The sequence below is a fragment of the Ovis canadensis genome, chromosome 10 (genome assembly GCF_042477335.2).
Source record: "Ovis canadensis isolate MfBH-ARS-UI-01 breed Bighorn chromosome 10, ARS-UI_OviCan_v2, whole genome shotgun sequence".
NCBI lineage: Eukaryota > Metazoa > Chordata > Mammalia > Artiodactyla > Bovidae > Ovis > Ovis canadensis.
Genome location: NC_091254.1, coordinates 33,630,329 through 33,649,133, shown reverse-complemented (window position 1 = coordinate 33,649,133; position 18,805 = coordinate 33,630,329). Strand labels below are relative to the sequence as shown.

Sequence of the window (18,805 nt, the reverse complement as noted above, 5' to 3'; positions counted from 1 at the left end):
GTTGCCATGCCCTCCTCCAGGGGATCTTCCCAACCCAGGGATTGAAACTTAGGTCTCTTGCGTTGCAGGCGGATTCTTTACCAGCTGAGCTACCAAAGATATCTAGTTATTTTAATAATTCCTATTAAGACATTTGTGAGAGCCTCTTATTAAACTTAGAAGGATACTTTATCTTTTTATACAAAATACCTGTCTCAAGTTTATTTTCATTTTTATGTGATTTTTAAGGTCATAACAATGAGTAAATTACTTTCTTGAAACATTAATTGTTTGAGATAGAATACACTAGTTGCAGGCATAAAAAATTGGTTCTGGCTGACTTAAAAGCAAAACCATATTGGAAGATTATGAGGTAGTTCATCGAATGAGTACAGACACCAGATAACTAGGAATATAGCAAGTTCAGAAATAGGCATGGCTCACTGCCTTGTTCAGATACTTCCTTTGGTAATTAACGTGCTTTTTAAAAAAATTTTCCCTCTTTCTATTTTGCTCTGGGTTCAGAGTTACAGGGGAGAGTTCTGTTGGCAGAGTTTGAGCTCATGCTGTTTATGCTAGGAGAGAGTGAGATGATTTTCTTTTTTCTTTTTTTGGAGATGCTTTAATAGATGGTTCCATCAAGACTACACAGTGGAGAGTATATAATTCCCCATAGAAACCTGGGTGCAGTTAGGACAGGGGTGTGGGTCTTAGGCAGCTGAGCTCTGTCTCCCACTCCCCACAGAACTAATCAACAGGTATCCAGTAAAATAGACAGGAGTTTTGACTTTTTAGCCTCCTGTAGTTCATCATTTAAAGTCTAAAACTGACTAATCCTTAATCTTTGAGAATAAAATCTAAAAAAAAAAAAATAATAAATGCCAGAGACCTTAATTTATACTAGCAGTATCAATATTTAGATACTTAATGAAATTTTTGTTTTTCTTACAGACAATGCGAAGACACAGAAATGAAGTGACAGTTGAATTGCGAAAGGTAAGAGTGATTTGTGTTTAATTAAAAAATAGATTTTTTCTAATGTTAAAACTTTGTATAACTTGAAAAATGAAAATACTATGGCAGATTAGTGGGCATCCCTAAAACTATACAGCATAAAAACATATGGTTAAATAATTTATGATGGCATACATTTTTAGTACCTTCCATTTATTGAGGTGTTAGGTACTGTGTGAAGTACTGTACCACTGTCATTGAAATTCTCATAACATCTGGTTAGATACTGTTTGTTAAAGACACTTTAGAAAAATAAATAACAATAGAACAACCTTATATTCTACCAGGTGGATGCAACTATTGTTAAAAATTTGTTTTGTTTTCTTCCATTACTTTTGAATTACCCTTGATTAGATTGTGTTTTTATGCAAGCACATTTTATTTTTTTAAGCACATTTTCTTTTAAGCAAATTTTAATTATCAATTAAGAAAGTGCACATAATAAATTCTGTCTATATACACACGTACATTTAAAAAATAGATTTGAAACTTCTAAATCTTTCTGTTTGTCTTAGGTTAGATTTTCTTCATCTGATTCACTCCTGAAACTCATATATTATCTTAAATCTTTCCAGTTTCAGAGAGAAAGACTATCTTGATCCAGAGAGTACACACTCTCTCAGTGAGTCACTAAAATTAAATGGACTTCCCTGGTGGCTCAGACGGTAAAGCGTCTGTCTACAATGTGGGAGACCCGGGTTCGAACCCTGGGTTGGGAAGATCCCCTAGAGAAGGAAATGGCAATCCATTCCAGTACTATTGCCTGGAAAATCCCATGGACAGAGGAGCCTGGTGGGCTACAGTCCATGGGGTCAGAAAGAGTCAGACACAACTGAGCGACTTCACTTCACTTAGTACATTTATTTACTCAGTAAGTCTTTAATACCCACTTTGTGTCATGAATTTTTACTCAGCATTAATATTATGCTACTTGTTATAGTATACAGTTCCTGAGATCCATTCTTCCATACCCCTTCTGACCCATTTTTTTTTTATTAAATTTGAAGAATACTTGCTAATCTCAGTTCTTTTGACTCTTAACTTCATGGATACTCAGAGATTAACCTCAGTGATTTGTCAGTTTTCAGATCGTTGGGTCATTTGGACCAGGGAACTGAACTAAGCCTTAAAAAGCTGAACTAAGCTTTTAATAAATGAGTGAGGTGAGCTCCTTGCCAATCTTAACACTTTGGACTTAGCTTCTTTTTCTTTTTAACTTTTTATTAGCACATACATACAAAATATCAATACAACTTAAGTGTACAACTTGATGAATTTTCACAAAGTGAACACATCTGTATCCTAAGGCTCCTTCACAGTTAGTGCTGTGCCCCAAAGCAACCATTACCCTGATTTCTAATGTTATAAATTGTTTTGCATATTTTGAACTTTATATAAATGGAATAGTATGTGTCCTTTTGCATTTGGTTTTTCATTCATCTTGTGAAGATCATTCTCTGTAGGAGAACCACTAGGAATAAAATTGAAATTAAATAATTATTCATTTTTTGTTAGCTCTTCACATTACATCAACTCTCTCCCCAGATGTAAGCCTTCATTTTCCCTTAACTTTTCATGCTTGGAATACAATTCTGAGACTTTTGTATTGGTCTTGGTATTATTCAGAATTCTCTCCTGTTTTAAGCTTTTTAGCTCCTCTGATATGCTTATAAATCTAAGCTCTTCACTTATATTTATACTTGGTGATTTGTTTCTCTTATATTAATAGTTGTACTCCCTCTGTATTTAATTTATAGAATTAAAATTTCTTCCTTGCCAGAGTACGTCTTTTCTTAATGTCCACCTTGGTTTCTTTAGACATCACTTTTTTTTAACTTTTATTTTATATTGGAGTATAATTGATTAACAATATTGTGTTAGTTTCAGCTGTACAGCAAAGTTATTCATTTAAACATATACTTGTATCTGTTCTTTATCAAATTCTTTTTCCATTTAGGTTTTTAAGAATATTGAGCAGAGTTCCCTGTGATATACAGTAGGTCCTTGTTGGTTGTGTGCCCAGTGGCTTTAGTCCTGTCCAACACTTTGCAACCTTGTGGACTGTAGCCCACCAGGCTTCTCTGTTCATGGGGTTTTCCGAGCAAGAATACTGGAGTGGGTTGCCATGCCCTTCTTTAGGGGATCTTCCTGACTCAGGGATCAAATCCGTGTGGTGGTGGTGGTTTAGTCTAGAGACCTCTTTCTTAGCTCTTCATTTTTCCCTTCTGGATAACATTATTTCCTTTCTAATTACTCTGATTAATTCCTGAAAAAAAAATGCTTGTGGGATGATCAAAATAAAATTAACTGAAGAAATTTCAGGCAGTTCCTTATTTCACATTTCAGAATTCCTTGAGTAAGCAGCAGAAAGTGACCCCTTCTGAAACAAATCATAGACTTCAAAGCTTAATTGATTTTGATGTACTTCTTCAGAGGTGGGAAGAGCCCTTCAAAAGAAGATTCTTCCACTCTTTAAGGACAAAGTATCTGTCTTTGATTTCACCCTTGTTATCTTTATTGCTCCATTGAGGAGAAAATCACAGCATTGTTATTACTGACACTGAGATTGTTGAAAATACAAGAAAGGGAGCTAGTTCCCAGAGTTTCTTAGATGAGCTCTACACATTTCTACTAGATGGTCAGCTTCTAAATTGAATGTGTTAACCACACTCCCCCCATCCAACCCCAGCTTCCCACACCCCAGTACTCCTAGGTCTCTTCCCCAGCCCGTCTCAGAATGCTTAGTCAGATTCTGGACATGTAGTTGAAAGTGTTTGTCACTTCATTGTGTCCACCTCTTTGTGACCCCATGGACTGTAGCTCCTCTGTCCATAGAATTCTCCAGGCAAGATTACTGGAGTGGGTTGCCGTTCCCTTCTCCAGGGAATCTTCCCAACCAGGAGTTGAATCCGGGTCTCCTGCACTGCAGGTGAATTCCTTACCAACTGAGCCATAAGGGAAGCCCAGGAATACTGGAGTGGGTAGCATATCCCTTCTCCAGTGGATCTTCCTGACCCAGGAATCGAACCGGGGTCTAGAATTGTGATATCTTAAATTTTTACTTAAATTTACATCACTTATTGAAGTTTTTACGAAAAACGCTTTCGTTATAGAGTAGTGCTATTCAGAAGACCTGATCTGTGACAAGTCAGGTAGCTTGTCTCAAAATAGTAAACAAATCTGAAGCAGAGGAATGAATCAGTGAGCTGGAAGGTAAAATGGTGAAAATAACTTCTGAAGAGCAGAGTAAAGTAAAAGGAATGGAAAGAACTGAGGATAGTTTCAGAAACCGCTGGGACAATATCAAACACACCAACAGTCGAGTTATAGGGATCCCAGAAGAAGAGAAAAAAAAAGGGGTATGAGAAAATTTTCAAAGAGATTATAGTTGAAAATTTCCCCAACATGGAAAAGGAAATAGTGAATCAAGTCTAAGAGGCACAAAGAGTCCCATACTGGATAAACCCAAGGAGAAATATGCCAAGACACATACTAATCGAACTAACAAAGACTAAACACAAAGAAAGACTATTAAAAGCAACAAGGGAAAAGCAACGTGTAACATACAAGGGAAACCCCATAAGTTTAACAGTTGATCTTTCAACAGAAACTCTGGAAGCCAGAAGGGAATGGAAGGATGTATTTAAAGTACTAAAAGGGAAAAATCTATAACCAAGATTACTGTACCCAGCAGGCATCTTATTCAGAATTGATGGAGAAATAAAAAGCTTTACAGACAAGCAAAAGTTAAGAGAATTTAGTACCACCAAACCAGATTTACAGCAAATGTTAAAGGGACTTACATAGTCAGGAAATACAAGAGAAGAAAACAGATCTACAAAATCGACCTCGAACAATTTAAAAATGGCAATGAAAGTGAAAGTGAAGTCGCTCAGTCGTGCCCGACTCTTTACGACCCCATGGATGGTAGCCTGCACCAAGCTCCTCCGTCCATGGGATTTTCAAGGCAAGAAGTACTGAAGTGGGTTGTCATTTCCTTCTCCATGGAATCTTCCCAACCCAGGGATCGAACCCAGGTCTCTCACATTGTAGACAGACACTTTACCGTCTGAACCACCAGGGAAGTAGGGACATACATATCAATAATTACTTTAAATGTAAATGGATTAAATGCTCCAACCAAAAGACACAGACTAGCTGAATGAATCCAAAAACAAGATCCATATATATACTGTCTACAAGAAACCCACTTCAGACCTGAAGACACATATAGACTGAAAGTGCATATCCCATGCAAATGGGAAGCAAAAGAAAGCTGGAGTAGCAATTCTCATATCAGACAAAATAGACCTTAAAATAAAGAAAATTGCAAGAGATAAGGAAGGACACTACATAATGATCAAGGGATCAATCCAAGAGGAAGACATAGCAATTATAAATATCTGTGCACCCAACATAGGAGCACCTCAATACATAAGACAAATACTAACAGACATAAAAGGAGAAATTGACAGGAACACAATAATAGTAGGAGACTTCAACACCTCACTCACACCAATGGACAGATCATCAAAACAGAAAATTAATAAGGAAACACAAGTCTTAAATGATACATTAGATGAGATGGATCTCATTGATATCTTTAGGACATTCCATCCAAATGCAGAGGAATACAAGTGCACATGGAACATTCTCCAGGATAGACCACATCTTGGGTCACAAATCAAACCTCAGTAAATTTAAGAAACTTGAGGTCGTATCAAGCATCTTCTCTGACCACAATGCTATGAGACTAGATATCAATTAATAAGAAAAAACTATAAGAAACACAGGGGAGATTAAACAGTGCATTTCTAAATAATCAGCAGGTTACTGAAGAAGTCAAAAGGGAAATAAAGAAATTTTTAGAAACAAATGACAAAACCTATGGGATGCAGCAAAAGCAGTTTAAGAGGGAAGTTTATAGCAATACAATCCTACCTCAAGAAACAAGAAAAACATTGAATAGACAACCTAACTTTACACCTAAAAAAACTGGAAAAAGAAGAACAAAAAACCGCCAAAGTTAGTAGATGGAAAAAAATCAGAAAGATCCAAGCAGAAATAAATGAAAAAGAAATGAAAGAATAGTAAAGATTAATAAAACTAAAAGCTGGTTCTTTGAGAAGATAAGCAAAATTGACAAACCCTTAGCCAGACTCATCAAGAAAAAAAGAAGAATCAAATCAACAAAATTAGAGGTGAAAAAGGAGAGGTTACAACAGACAATGCAGAAATACAAAGGATTATAAGAGACTATTATGAACAACTATCTGGCATTAAGTGGATAACCTGGAGAAATGGACAGATTCTTAGAAAAGTTCAATCTTCCAGGACTGAACCAGGAAGAAATAGAAATTATGAACAATCCAATTACAAGCACTGAAATTGAAGCTGTGATCAAAAATCTCCCAAAGAAAAAACGCCCAGGACCAGATGGCTTCACAGGAAAATTCTCTTAAACATTTAGAGAAGAGCTAATGCCTATCCTTCTAAATCTTTCAAGAAATTGCCGGGGAAGGAATACCTCCAAACTCATTCTATGAGGCCACCATTACCCTGATACCAAAACCGGACAAAAACAACACACAAAAAGAAAACTACAGGCCACTATCACTGATGAACATAGATGCAAAAATCCTCAACAAAATTTTAGCAAACAGAATTCAGCAACACATCAAAAAGCTCATACACCATGATCAAGTTGGGTTTATTCCAGGAATGCAAGGATTCTTCAGTATACACAAATCAGTCAGTGTGGTACACCATATTAACAAATTGAAAGATAAAAATAATAATGTAATCTAAATAGATGCAGAAAAAGCCTTTAACAAAATTCAGCACCCATTTATGATTAAAACTCTTCAAAAAATGGGCATAGAAGGTACCAACCTCAACATAGTAAAGGCCATATATGATAAGTCTATAGCAAACAGAATTCTCAATGGTGAAAAACTGAAAGCATTCCCCCTAAGATCAGGAACAAGACAAGGGTGTCCACTTTCACCTCTATTATTCAACATAGTTCTGGAAGTCCTAGCTACAGCAATCAGAGAAGAAAAGTAAAAGGAATCCGGATCAGAAAAGAAGTAAAGCTCTCACTGTTTACAGATGACATGATACTGTACATAGAAAACCCTAAAGAGAGTATCAGAAAATTACTAGAGCTAATCAGTGAATTTAGCAAAGTTGCAGGATATAGAATCAATACACAGAAATCACTTACATTTCTATATACTAACAATGAAAAATCAGAGAAATTAAGGAATCAATCCCATTCACTATTGCAACAGAAATAATTAAATATCTAGGAATAAACTTACCTAAGGAGACAAAAGAACTATACACAGAAAATTGTAAGCTACTAATGAAAGAAATCAAAGACAACATAAACAGATGGAGAGATACTCCATGTTCCTGGGTAGGAAGAATCACTATTGTGAAAATGACTATACTGCCAAACGCAATCTACAGATTCAATGCAATCCCTATCGTTACCAATGACATTTTTCACAGAACTGGAACAAAAAAATCTCACAATTCATAGGGAAACACAAAAGACCCCAAGAGCCAAAGCAGTCTTGAGAAAGAATGGAGCTGGAGGAATCAACCTTCCTGACTTCAGATTATACTACAAAGCTATAGTCATCAAGACAGTAAGTATGGTACTGGCACAAAAACAGAAATACAGACCAACGGAACAAGATAGAAAGCCCAGAAATAAACCTGTGGACTTAATGGGTACCTTATTTTTGACAGAGGAGGCAAGAATATACAATGGGGCAAAGACAGCCTCTTCAATAAATGGTGCTGGGAAAAGTCAACAGCTACATGTAAAAGAATGAAATTTGAATACTTCCTAACACCATACACAAAGATAAACTCAGAATGGTTTAAAAACCTAAATGTAAGACCAGAAACTATAAAACTCTTAGAGGAAAACATAGAAAGAACACTCGATGACATAAATCAAAGCAAGATCCTCTATGACCCACCTCCTAGAGTAATGGAAATAAAAACAAAAGTAAACTAGTGGGACCTGATTAAACTTAAAAGCTTTTGCGCAGCAAAGGAAAGTATAAGTAAAGTGAAAAGACAACCCTCAGAATGGGAGAAAGTCATAGCAAATGAAGCAACTGATAAAGGATTAATTTCTAAAATATACAAGCAGCTCACACAACTCAATACCAGAAAAACAACCCAATCAAAAAGTGGGGAAAAGACCTAAACAGACATTTCTCCAAAGAAGACATACAGATGGCTAACAAACACATGAAAAGATGCTTAACATCTCTCATTATTAGATAAATGCAAATTAAAACTACAATGAGATATCAGATATCACCTCGCACCAGTTAGAATGGCCATCATCAGAAAGTCTACAAACAATACATGCTGGAGAGGGTGTGGAGAAGAGGGAATGCTCTTGCACTGTTGGTGTGAATGTAACTTGATACAGCCACTATGGAAGACGGTATGGAGATTCCTTAAAAAACTAGGAATAAAACCACCATATGACCCAGCAATCCCACTCCTAGGGATATACCCTGAGGAAACCAAAATTGAGAAAGACACGTGTATCCCATTGGTCACTGCAGCACTATTGACAGTAGCTAGAACCTGGAAGCAACCTAGATGTCCATCGACAGATGAATGGATAAAGAAGTTTTGGTATCATATACGCATTGGAATATTACTCAGCCATAAAAAGAAACACATTTGAGTCAGTTCTAATCTGATGGATGAACCTAAAACCTACTATAAAGAGTGAAACAAGTCAGAAAGAGCAACATAACTATCATATTCTAATGCATATATATGGATTCTAGAAAAACGGTACTGAAGAATTTCTTTACAGGGCAGCAGTGGAAAAACAGACAGACATAGAGAATAGACTCATGGACTTGGGAGAGGGGAGGAGAGGGTGAGATGTATGGAAAGAGTAGCATGGAAACTTACATTACCATATGTAAAACAGATCAGTTCAGTTCAGTCACTCAGTTGTGTCCAACTCTCTGTGACCCCATGAACCTCAGCATGCCAGGCCTCCCTGTCCATCACCAACTCCTGGAATCCATGCAAACCCATGTCCATCAAGTCGGTGATGCCCTCCAACCATCTCATCCTCTGTCGTCCCCTTCTCCTCCTGCCTTCAGTCTTTCTCAGCATCAGGGTCTTTTCAAATGAGTCAGCTCTTCACATCAGGTGGCCAAAGTATTGGAGTTTCAGGTTCAACATCAGTCCTTCCAATGAACACCTCGGACTGATCTCCTTTAGGATAGACTGGTTGGATCTCCTTGCAGTCTAAGGACCTCTCAAGAGTCTTGTCCAACACCACAGTTCAAAAGCATCAATTCTTCAGTGCTCAGCTTTCTTTACAGTCCAACTCTCACATCCATACATGACCACTGGAAAAACCATAGCCTTGACTAGACAGACCTTTATTGGCAAAGTAATGTCTCTGCTTTTGAATATGCTGTCTAGGAGGAGCCTGGTAGGCTGCAGTCCATGGGGTCCCGAAGAGTTGGACACGACTGAGCAACTTCACTTTCACTTTTCACTTTCATGCATTGGAGGGGGAGGTGGCAGCCCACTCCAGTGTTCTTGCCTGGAGAGTCCCAGGGACGGGGGAGCCTGATGGGCTGCCGTCTCTGCGGTCGCACAGTCGGACACGACTGAAGCAACTTAGCAGCAGCAGGTTGGTCATAACTTTCCTTCCAAGGAGTAAGTGTCTTAATTTCATGACTGCAGTCACCATCTGCAGTGATTTTGGAGCCCAGGAAAATAAAGTCTGACACTGTTTCCACTGTTTCCCCATCTATTTCCCATGAAGTGATGGGACCGAATGCCACGATCTTCATTTTCTGAATGTTGAATTTTAAGCCAACTTTTTCACTCCCGTCTTTCACTTTCATCAAGAGGCTTTTTAGTTCCTCTTCACTTTCTGCCATAAGGGTGGTGTCATCTGCATATCTGAAGTGATTGATATTTCTCCCAGCAATCTTGATTCCAGCTTTTGCTTCCTCCAGCCCAGCGTTTCTCATGATGTACTCTGCATATAAGTTAAATGAGCAGGGTGACATACAGCCTGACGTACTCCTTTTCTTATTTGGAACCAGTCTGTTGTTCCATGTCCAGTTCTAACTGTTGCTCCTGACCTGCATATAGGTTTCTCAAGAGGCAGGTCAGGTGGTCTGGGATTCCCATCTCTTTCAGAATTTTCCACAGTTTATTGTGATCCACACAGTCAAAGGCTTTGGCATAGTCAATAAAGCAGAAATAGATGTTTTTCTGGAACTCTCTTGCTTTTTCCATGATCCAGCGGATGTTGGCAATTTGATCTCTGGTTCCTCTGTCTTTTCTAAAACCAACTTGAACATTTGGAAGTTCATGGTTCATGTATTGCTGAAGACTTGTATTGCTTGGAGACTTTTAAGCGTTGCTTTTCTAGCGTGAGAGGAGTGTAATTGTTTGATAGTTTGAGCATTCTTTGTAGTAAAACAGATAGCCAATGGGAATTTGCTGTATGGCTCAGGAAACTCAAACAGGGGCCCTGTATCACCCTAGAGAGGTGGGGTTCGGAGGGAAATGGGAAGGATGTTTAAAAGGGAGGGGATATGTGTTTCAGTTCAGTTCAGTCGCTCAGTCATGTCCAACTCTTTGCTACCCCATGAATCGCAGCACTCCATGCCTCCCTGTCCATCACCAACTCCTGGAGTTCACTCAAACTCATGTCCATCGAGTCAGTGATGCCAACCATGCCATCCATCTCATCCTCTGTCGTCCCCTTCTCCTCCTGCCCCCAGTCCCTCCCAGCGTCAGAGTCTTTTCCAATGAGTCAACTCTTCGCATGAGGTGACCAGAGTACTGGAGTTTCAGCTTTAGCATCATTCCTTCCAAAGAAATCCCAGGGCTGATCTCCTTCAGAATGGACTGGTTGGATCTCCTTGCAGTCCAAGGGACTCTCAAGAGTCTTCTCCAACACCACAGTTCAAAAGCATCAATTCTTTGGCACTCAGCCTTCTTTACAGTCCAACTCTCACATCCATACATGACTACTGGCAAAACCATAGCTTTGACTAGACGGACCTTAGTCGGCAAAGTAATGTCTCTGCTTTTGAACATGCTGTCTAGGTTGGTCATAACTTTTCTTCCAAAGAGTAAGCGTCTTTTAATTTCATGGCTGCAGTCACCATCTGCAGTGATTTTGGAGCCCCCAAAAATACAGTCTGACACTGTTTCCCCATCTATTTCCCATAAAGTGATGGGACTGGATGCCATGATCTTCGGTTTCTGAATGTTGAGCTTTAGGCCAACTTTTTCACTCTCCACTTTCACTTTCATCAAGAGGCTTTTTAATTTCTCTTTACTTTCTGCCATAAAGGTGGTGTCATGTGCATATCTGAGGTTATTGATATTTCTCCCAGCAATCTTGAATGGCTAATTCAAGTTTAGGTTTGACAGAAAACAACAAAATTCTGTATAGCAATTATCCTTAAATAAGAAAATAAATTATTTAAAAAAAAAAATGAACAAGACCTTACTTCCTTTACCATGAAAGTTTTTCTGCCTAGATTAATAAATAATTGAACTAAATGGTGTGTTCTGAATTCTTAAATTTTGAACAATTTGATATTGAAAATTCTCCAAGCCAGGCTTCAACAGTATGTGAACCGTAAACTTCAGATGTTGAAGCTGGATTCAGAAAAGGGAGAGGAACCAGAGATCAAATTGCCAATATCCGCTGGATCATCGAAAAAGACACAGTTCCAGAGAAACATCTACTTTTGCTTTATTGACTATGCCAAAACCTTTGACTGTGTGGATCATGATAAACTGTGGAAATTTCTGAAGGGATCGGAATACCACAGCACCTGATCTGCCTCCTGAGAAATCTGTATGCAGGTCAGGAAGCAACAGTTAGAACTGGACATGAAACAGAGTGGTTCCAAATAGGAAAAGGAGTACTTCAAGGCTGTATATTGCCACCCTGCTTATTTAACTTATACACAGAGTACATCATGAGAAATGCTGGGCTGGATGAAGCAAAAGCTGGAATCAGGGTTGTAGGGAGAAACATCAGTAACCTCAGATATGCAGATGACACCACCCTTATGGCAGAAAGAGAAGAAGAATTAAAGAGCCTCTTGATGAAAGTGAAAGAAGAAAGTGAAAAAGTTGGCTTAAAACTCAACATTCAGAAAACGAAGATCATGGCATCTGGTCCCATCACTTCATGGCAAATAGATGGGGAAACAATGGAAACACTGACAGACTTTATGTTTGGGGGCTCCAAAATCACTGCAGATGCTGGCTGCAGCCATGAAATTAAAAGACACTTGCTCCTTGGAAGAAAATCTATGACCAACCTAGACAGCATATTAAAAAGCAGAGACATTACTTTGCCAACAAAGGTCCTTCTAGTCAAGGCTATGGTTTTTCCAGTGGTCATGTATGGATGTGAGCACTGAAGAGTTGATGCTTTTGAACTATGCTTTGTGGAAGACTCATGAGAGTCCCTTGGACTGCAAGGAAATCCAACCAGTCCATCCTAAAGGAAATTAGTCCTGCATAATCATTGGCAGGACTGATACTGAATCTGAAGCTCCCATGCTTTGGCTACCTGATGTGAAGAACTGGCTCATCGGAAAAGACCCTGATGCCGGGTAAGATTGAAGGCGGGAGGAGAAGGGGATGACAGAGGATGAGATGGTTGGATGGCATCACTGACTCAATGGACATGAGTTTGAGTAAACTCTGGGAGTTGATGATGGACCGGCAGTCCATGAGATCGCAAAGAGTTGGACAGGAGTGAACAACTGAACTGAACATCAAAAAGCTTAAACATACACATTGAGGCAATATAGCATAATGGTTAAAAACTCAGTTCTGCCATTTTTTAGCTGTGTGACTTTGGGCAAGTTATTTCATTTCTTTTTGACTCTGTTTACAATATGAAATAAAACCGAAATACAGACTTCTTGTGAGTGTTGAACCATAAAGGCTTAATTAAATAAGAAGAGATCAAGAAGGTAAAGGAAAACAGAGGCGCTCAAAAAGAGTTTGAGGCCAGTAAGGCACTGCATATTGACTTTCCTGGTGGCTTGGACGGTAAAAGTGTCTACCTGCAATGCAGGAGACCCGGATTCAATCCCTGGGTTGGGAAGATCTCCTGGAGAAGGAAATTTTCCAGTATTCTTGCCTGGAAAATCCCATGGGCGCAAAGAGTTCGATATGACTGAGTGACTTCACTTTCACTTTCAGGGCACTGCATATTAATAACTAGATCTGATCCTCAGTTTTTATAGATCAGTATCAGTGTTATTCAAAGTATAGTTATTGGCTAAAAGTCCTCAGACTGTTTGTTGCAGGTCTGCTACAAGCTAAGAAGCTTGTGCTTGTAATAAACTGCAAAACTAAGCACACCATTTCAGTCGAGTTGCTCAGTCATGTACGACTCTTTGCGACCCCATGGAATGCAGCATGCCAGGCCTCCCTGTCCATCACCAACTCCCAGAGTTTACTCAAGCTCATGTCCATTGAGTCAGTGATGCCATCCAACCATCTCATACTCTGTCGTCCCCTTCTCCTGCCTTCAATCTTTCCCAGTATCAGGGTCTTTTCCAGTGAGCCAGTTCTTCACATCAGGTGGCCAAAGTATTGGAGTTTCAACTTGAGCATCAGTATTTCCAATGAATATTCAGGACTGATTTCCTTTAGGACTGATTGGTTGAATCTGCTTGCAGTCAAGGGACTCTCAAGAGTCTTCCCCAACACCACAGTTCAAAAGCATCAGTTCTTCAGCACTCAGCTTCTTTATAGTCCAAATCTCACATCTGTACATGACTACTGGTAGAAACCATAGCTTTGACTAGACGGACCTTTGTTGGGAAAGTAATACCTCTGCTTTTTAATAATGCCGTCTAGGTTGGTCATAGCTTTTCTTCCAAGGAGCAAGCATCTCTTGATTTCATGGCTGCATTCACCATTTGCAGTGATTTTGGAGCCCCCCCAAAATAAAGTCTGTCAGTGTTTCCATTGTTTCCCCATCTATTTGCCATGAAGTGATGGGACCAGATGCCATGATCTTCGTTTTCTGAATGTTGAGTTTTAAGCCAACTGTTTCACTCTCCTCTTTCACTTTCATCAAGAGGCTCTTTAGTTTTTCTTCACTTTCTGCCATAAGGGTGGTGTCATCTGCATATCTGATGTTATTGATATTTCTCCTGGCAATCTTGATTCCAGCTTTTGCTTCATCCAGCCCAGCATTTCTCATGATGTACCCTGCATATAAGTTAAATAAGCAGGGTGACAATATGCAGCCTTGACGTACTCCTTTCCCGATTTGGAACTGGTCTGTTGTTCCATGTCCAGTTCTAACTGTTGCTTCCTGACCTGCATACAGATTTCTCAGGAGGCAGGTTAGGTGGTCTGGTATTCCCATCCCTTCAGAATTTTCCACAGTTCATTGTGATCCACACAGTCAAAGGCTTTGGCATAGTCAGTAAAGCAAAAGTAGATGTTTCTCTGGAACTCTGTCTTTTTCAATGATCCAGTGGATGTTGGCAATTTGACCTCTGGTTCCTCTGCCTTTTCTAAATCCAGCTTGAACATCTGGAAGTTCATGGTTCATGTATTGCTGAAGCCTGGCTTGGAGAATTTTGAACATTACTTTTACTAGTGTGTGAGATGAGTGCAATTGTGCAGTAGTTTGAGCATTCTTTGGCATTGCCTTTCTTTGGGATTGGAATGAAAACTGACCTTTCCCAGTCCTGTGGCCACGGCTGAGTTTTCCAAATTTGCTAGCATATTGAGTGCAGCACTTTCACAGCATCATCTTTCAGGATTTGAAACAGCTCCAGTGGAATTCCATCACATCCACTAGCTTTGTTCATAGTGATTCTTCCTAAGACCCACTTGACTTCATATTCCAGGATATCTGGCTCTAGGTGAGTGATCACACCATTGTTGTTATCTGGGTCATGAAGATCTTTTTTGTGTAGTTCTGTGTTTTCTTGCCACGTCTTCTTACTGTCTTCTCCTTCTGTTAAGTCCATACTGTTTCTGTCCTTTATTGTGCCCATCTTTGCGTGAAATGTTCCCCTAATATGTCTAATAGTCTTGAAGAGATCTCTAGTCTTTGCCATTCTGTTGTTTTCCTCTACTTCTTTGCATTGGTCACTGAGGAAAGCTTTCTTTTTTCACCTTGCTTTTCTTTGGAACTCTGCATTCAAATTTGTCATTTTTCCTGGGTCGCTTCTCCTTTTTTTCCAGCTAATTTGTAAGGCCTCCTTAGACAACCATTTTGCCTTTTTGGATTTCTTTTTCTTGGAGATGGTCTTAATCACTGCCTCCTGTACAGTGTCCCAAACCTCCATCCATAGTTCTTCAGACACTATATTAGATCTAATCCTTTGAATCGATTTGTGACTTTGTATATTTGTAAGAGATTTCATTTAGGTCATTCCTGAATGGTCTAGTGGTTTTCCCGACTTTGTTCAGTTTTAAGTCTGACTTGGGGCTTCCCTCATAGCTCAGTCAGTAAAGAATCTGCCTTCAGTGCAGGAGCCCTGGGTTCTATTCCTAGGTTGGGAGGATCCCCTGGAGAAGGAAATGACAACCCATGCCACTATTCTTACCTGGAGAATTCCATGGACAGACGCAAAGAGTTGGACACAACTGAGGGACTAATACCTTCATTTTCATTTTGCAATAAGGAGTTCATGATCTGAGCCACAGTCAACTCCCAGTCTTGTTTTTGCTGGCTGTATAGAGCTTCTCTTATCCTTGGCTGCAAAGAATATAATCAGTCTGATTTTGGTATTGATTATCTGGTGATGCCCATGCGTAGAGTATTCTCTTTTGTTGTTGGAAGAGGGTGTTTGCTATGACCAGTGCGTTCTCTTTGCAAAACTCTGTTAGCCTTTGCCCTGTATCATTTTGTACTCGAAGGCCAAATTTGCCTGTTACTCCAGATATCTCTTGACTTCCTACTTTTGCATTCCAGTCCCTTACAATGAAATGAACATCTTTTTTCGGTGTTAGTTCTAGAAGGTCTTGTAGGTCTTCATCAAACCATTCAACTTAAGCTTCTTCAGCATTATTAGTTGGGGCATAGACTTGAATTACTGTGATATTGGGCTTCCCTTATAGCTTAGTTGGTGTATCATCTGCCTGCAATGCAGGAGTCCCACTTCAATTCCTGGATCAGGAAGATCCCCTGGAGAAGGAAATGGCAACCCACTCCAGTATTCTTACCTGGAGAATCCCATGGACAGTGGTTCCTGGTAGGATCACAAGAGTTGGACACAACTTAGCAACTACACCACCACCATCACCACCGCTGTGATATTGAATGGTTTGCCTTGGAAGCGAACAGAGATCATTCTGTTGTTTTTGAGATTGCATCCTAGTACTGCATTTTGGACTCTTGTTGACTATGAGGGCTATTCCATCTCTTCTGAGGGGTTTTTTGCCCACAGTAACAGGTATAATGGTTATCAGAGTTAAATTCACCCACTACAGTCTATTTTAGTTCACTGATTCCTAAAATGTTGATGTTCACTCTTGCTATCTCCTGTTTGACCACTTCTAATTTACCTTGATTCATGGACCTAACATTCCAGGTTCCTATGCAGCATGCTTCTATCCATGGGGTTTCAGAGTCTGACACGGCTTAGTGACCAAACAACAATGAAGCACTCTGAAGCCTAGTGGCTTATTAACAAAATAGCCATTTTATTCCACTGACAATTCTGTGGGTTGGCAGAGTGGTTCTTCCGGTCTGGGCCAGTTCACCTGATCTCTGCCTGGGCCCCTTCACTCATCTCTGGTCAGCTGGTGGGTTAGCTAGTGACTGGATGATCTAAGATGGTCTCATAGAAGTTTCTTACTATTGACTGAGACCTTAGTTGTCTTCCACATAGCCTCATCCTGCAACAGGCAAGCTCACAGTTGCTCACCTGGTAGCTCTAGAATTATATAATCGGCAAGAAAGGACATGCTTGGATGTGGGGGAGCTTTTCAAGTTCATTTACTAAACTCAAGTCCATTGCCAAAGCAAGTTACATGGCCATACCTGAAATAAATACAGGACCAGATTATCCAGAGTCATGGATACGGGAAGGGGAATGATAATCATTTTATAAAACAACCACAATTTGAATATGAACAATTTTATGCCAATAAATTTGAAAACTTACGTGAAACGAACAATTTCTCAGTGGAAAAATTTAAAATAATTTACGCAGCTTACTCAAGAAGAAATTTTAAAATCTGAATAGATTTTAAAACAATTAATAAGATCAGTAACTAAAAATTTAACGTCTCTTATTGCCCTCAAAAGAAGAAGTACTCACAGAGAGAACTCCAGCAAACATTCAAGGGACTGACAATTTCAGCCTTACTTAGTGATTTCAGAGAAGGTAGAGTGAACATTTCTGAACTCATTTTATAAGGTTAACAAACCATAACACCAAGAACCAGGCAAAGACAGCATGAAAAAAGATGTATATAAGCCAGTTTCACTTATGAACATAGGTGGGAAAAAAATCCCTCATAAAGTATTATTAAATTGAATCCAGTAATGAATATATATACATATTTTAATTCCAAGACAGGTTTATCCCAGGTTATAAGTTGAACATTAAAAAGTTCTGAGTTTAATATTAAAAACTCACAATTTACCACATTTATAGATGAAAGGAGAAAATTATGTGGCCATTTCAATAGACTTTTTTAAAAAGCACAGTTTAGTAAAATTGAGCACCTATGTGTGTCTGAAAAAGAAAATGTAGCAAATTAGAATTAGAAAGGAGCTTCCTTACAGCAGACATAATATATAATGGTAAAATGCTATCCCTGGATTGGGCATCTGTGTACAGAGGAGGATTTAGTTGTGCTTATGCTTTTGTATTACTTTTGTGCCTGAAATACCTGGGAGAGTAGGAGGAATAGGGGGAGTAAGATCCCTGAAAGGCCTTTGGAAGCTTAATTATTCAGACTCTGGTAAAGTTAGAGGAAACAGAGGATAAAAATAGAACCAGGGTTAGAATAATTTTTGTTTTGTTTATCTGTCAAATCAGTCAACTTTTTTGAAACTTTTTAAATGGCTTAAATTCCAAGAAGTGTTAAAAATCACCATATAATAGATGTTGTTGTGAGCTACACAGTCAAAGGCTTTCTTGTAGTCAGTGAAGCAGAAGTAGTTGTTTTTCTGGAATTCCCTTGCTGTCTCTATGATCCAACGAATATTGGCAATTTGATGTCAATTTTTTGGGCTCCAAAATCACTGCAGATGATGACTACAGCCATGAAATTAGAAGACACTTACTTCTTGGAAAGAAAGCTATGACAAACCTAGACACTATATTAAAAAACAGAGACATTGGTTTTCCAACAAAGGTCCATATAGTCAAAGCTATGGTTTTCCCAGTAGTCAGGTACGGATGTGAGAGTTGAACTATTAAAAAAAAAACTTGAATTGAGTGCCAAAGAAATGATGGTTTAGAATTGTAGTGCTGGAGAAGACTCTTGGAGTCCCTTGGACAGCAGGGAGATAAAACCAGTCAGTCCTAAATATCTGATGAATATTCATTGGAAGGACTGATGCTTGACGCTGAAGCTCCAATACTCTGGCCATATGATGCCGAGAGCTGACTCATTGGTAAAGATCCTAATGCTGAGGAAGATTGAAAGCAAAAGGAGAAGAGAGCAGCAAAGGGTGAGATGGTTAGATGGCATCACTCACTCCATTGACATGAACTTAAACTCCACAAGATGGAAGACAGGGAAGCCTGGTGTGCTGCAGTCC

At 39.1% G+C, this 18,805-nt stretch overlaps 1 protein-coding gene across 1 annotated transcript in view; it reads left to right on the top strand.

The window, feature by feature from the left end:
* The window catches only part of KPNA3 (karyopherin subunit alpha 3), a 96,179-nt gene that overhangs the window by 45,719 nt on the left and 31,655 nt on the right, over window positions 1-18,805 (top strand). Inside the window, exon 2 of the mRNA XM_069601396.1 lies at window positions 931-975. Coding sequence (XP_069457497.1) covers window positions 931-975 — 45 coding nt within the window. The remainder of the gene's footprint in view (window positions 1-930; window positions 976-18,805) is intronic.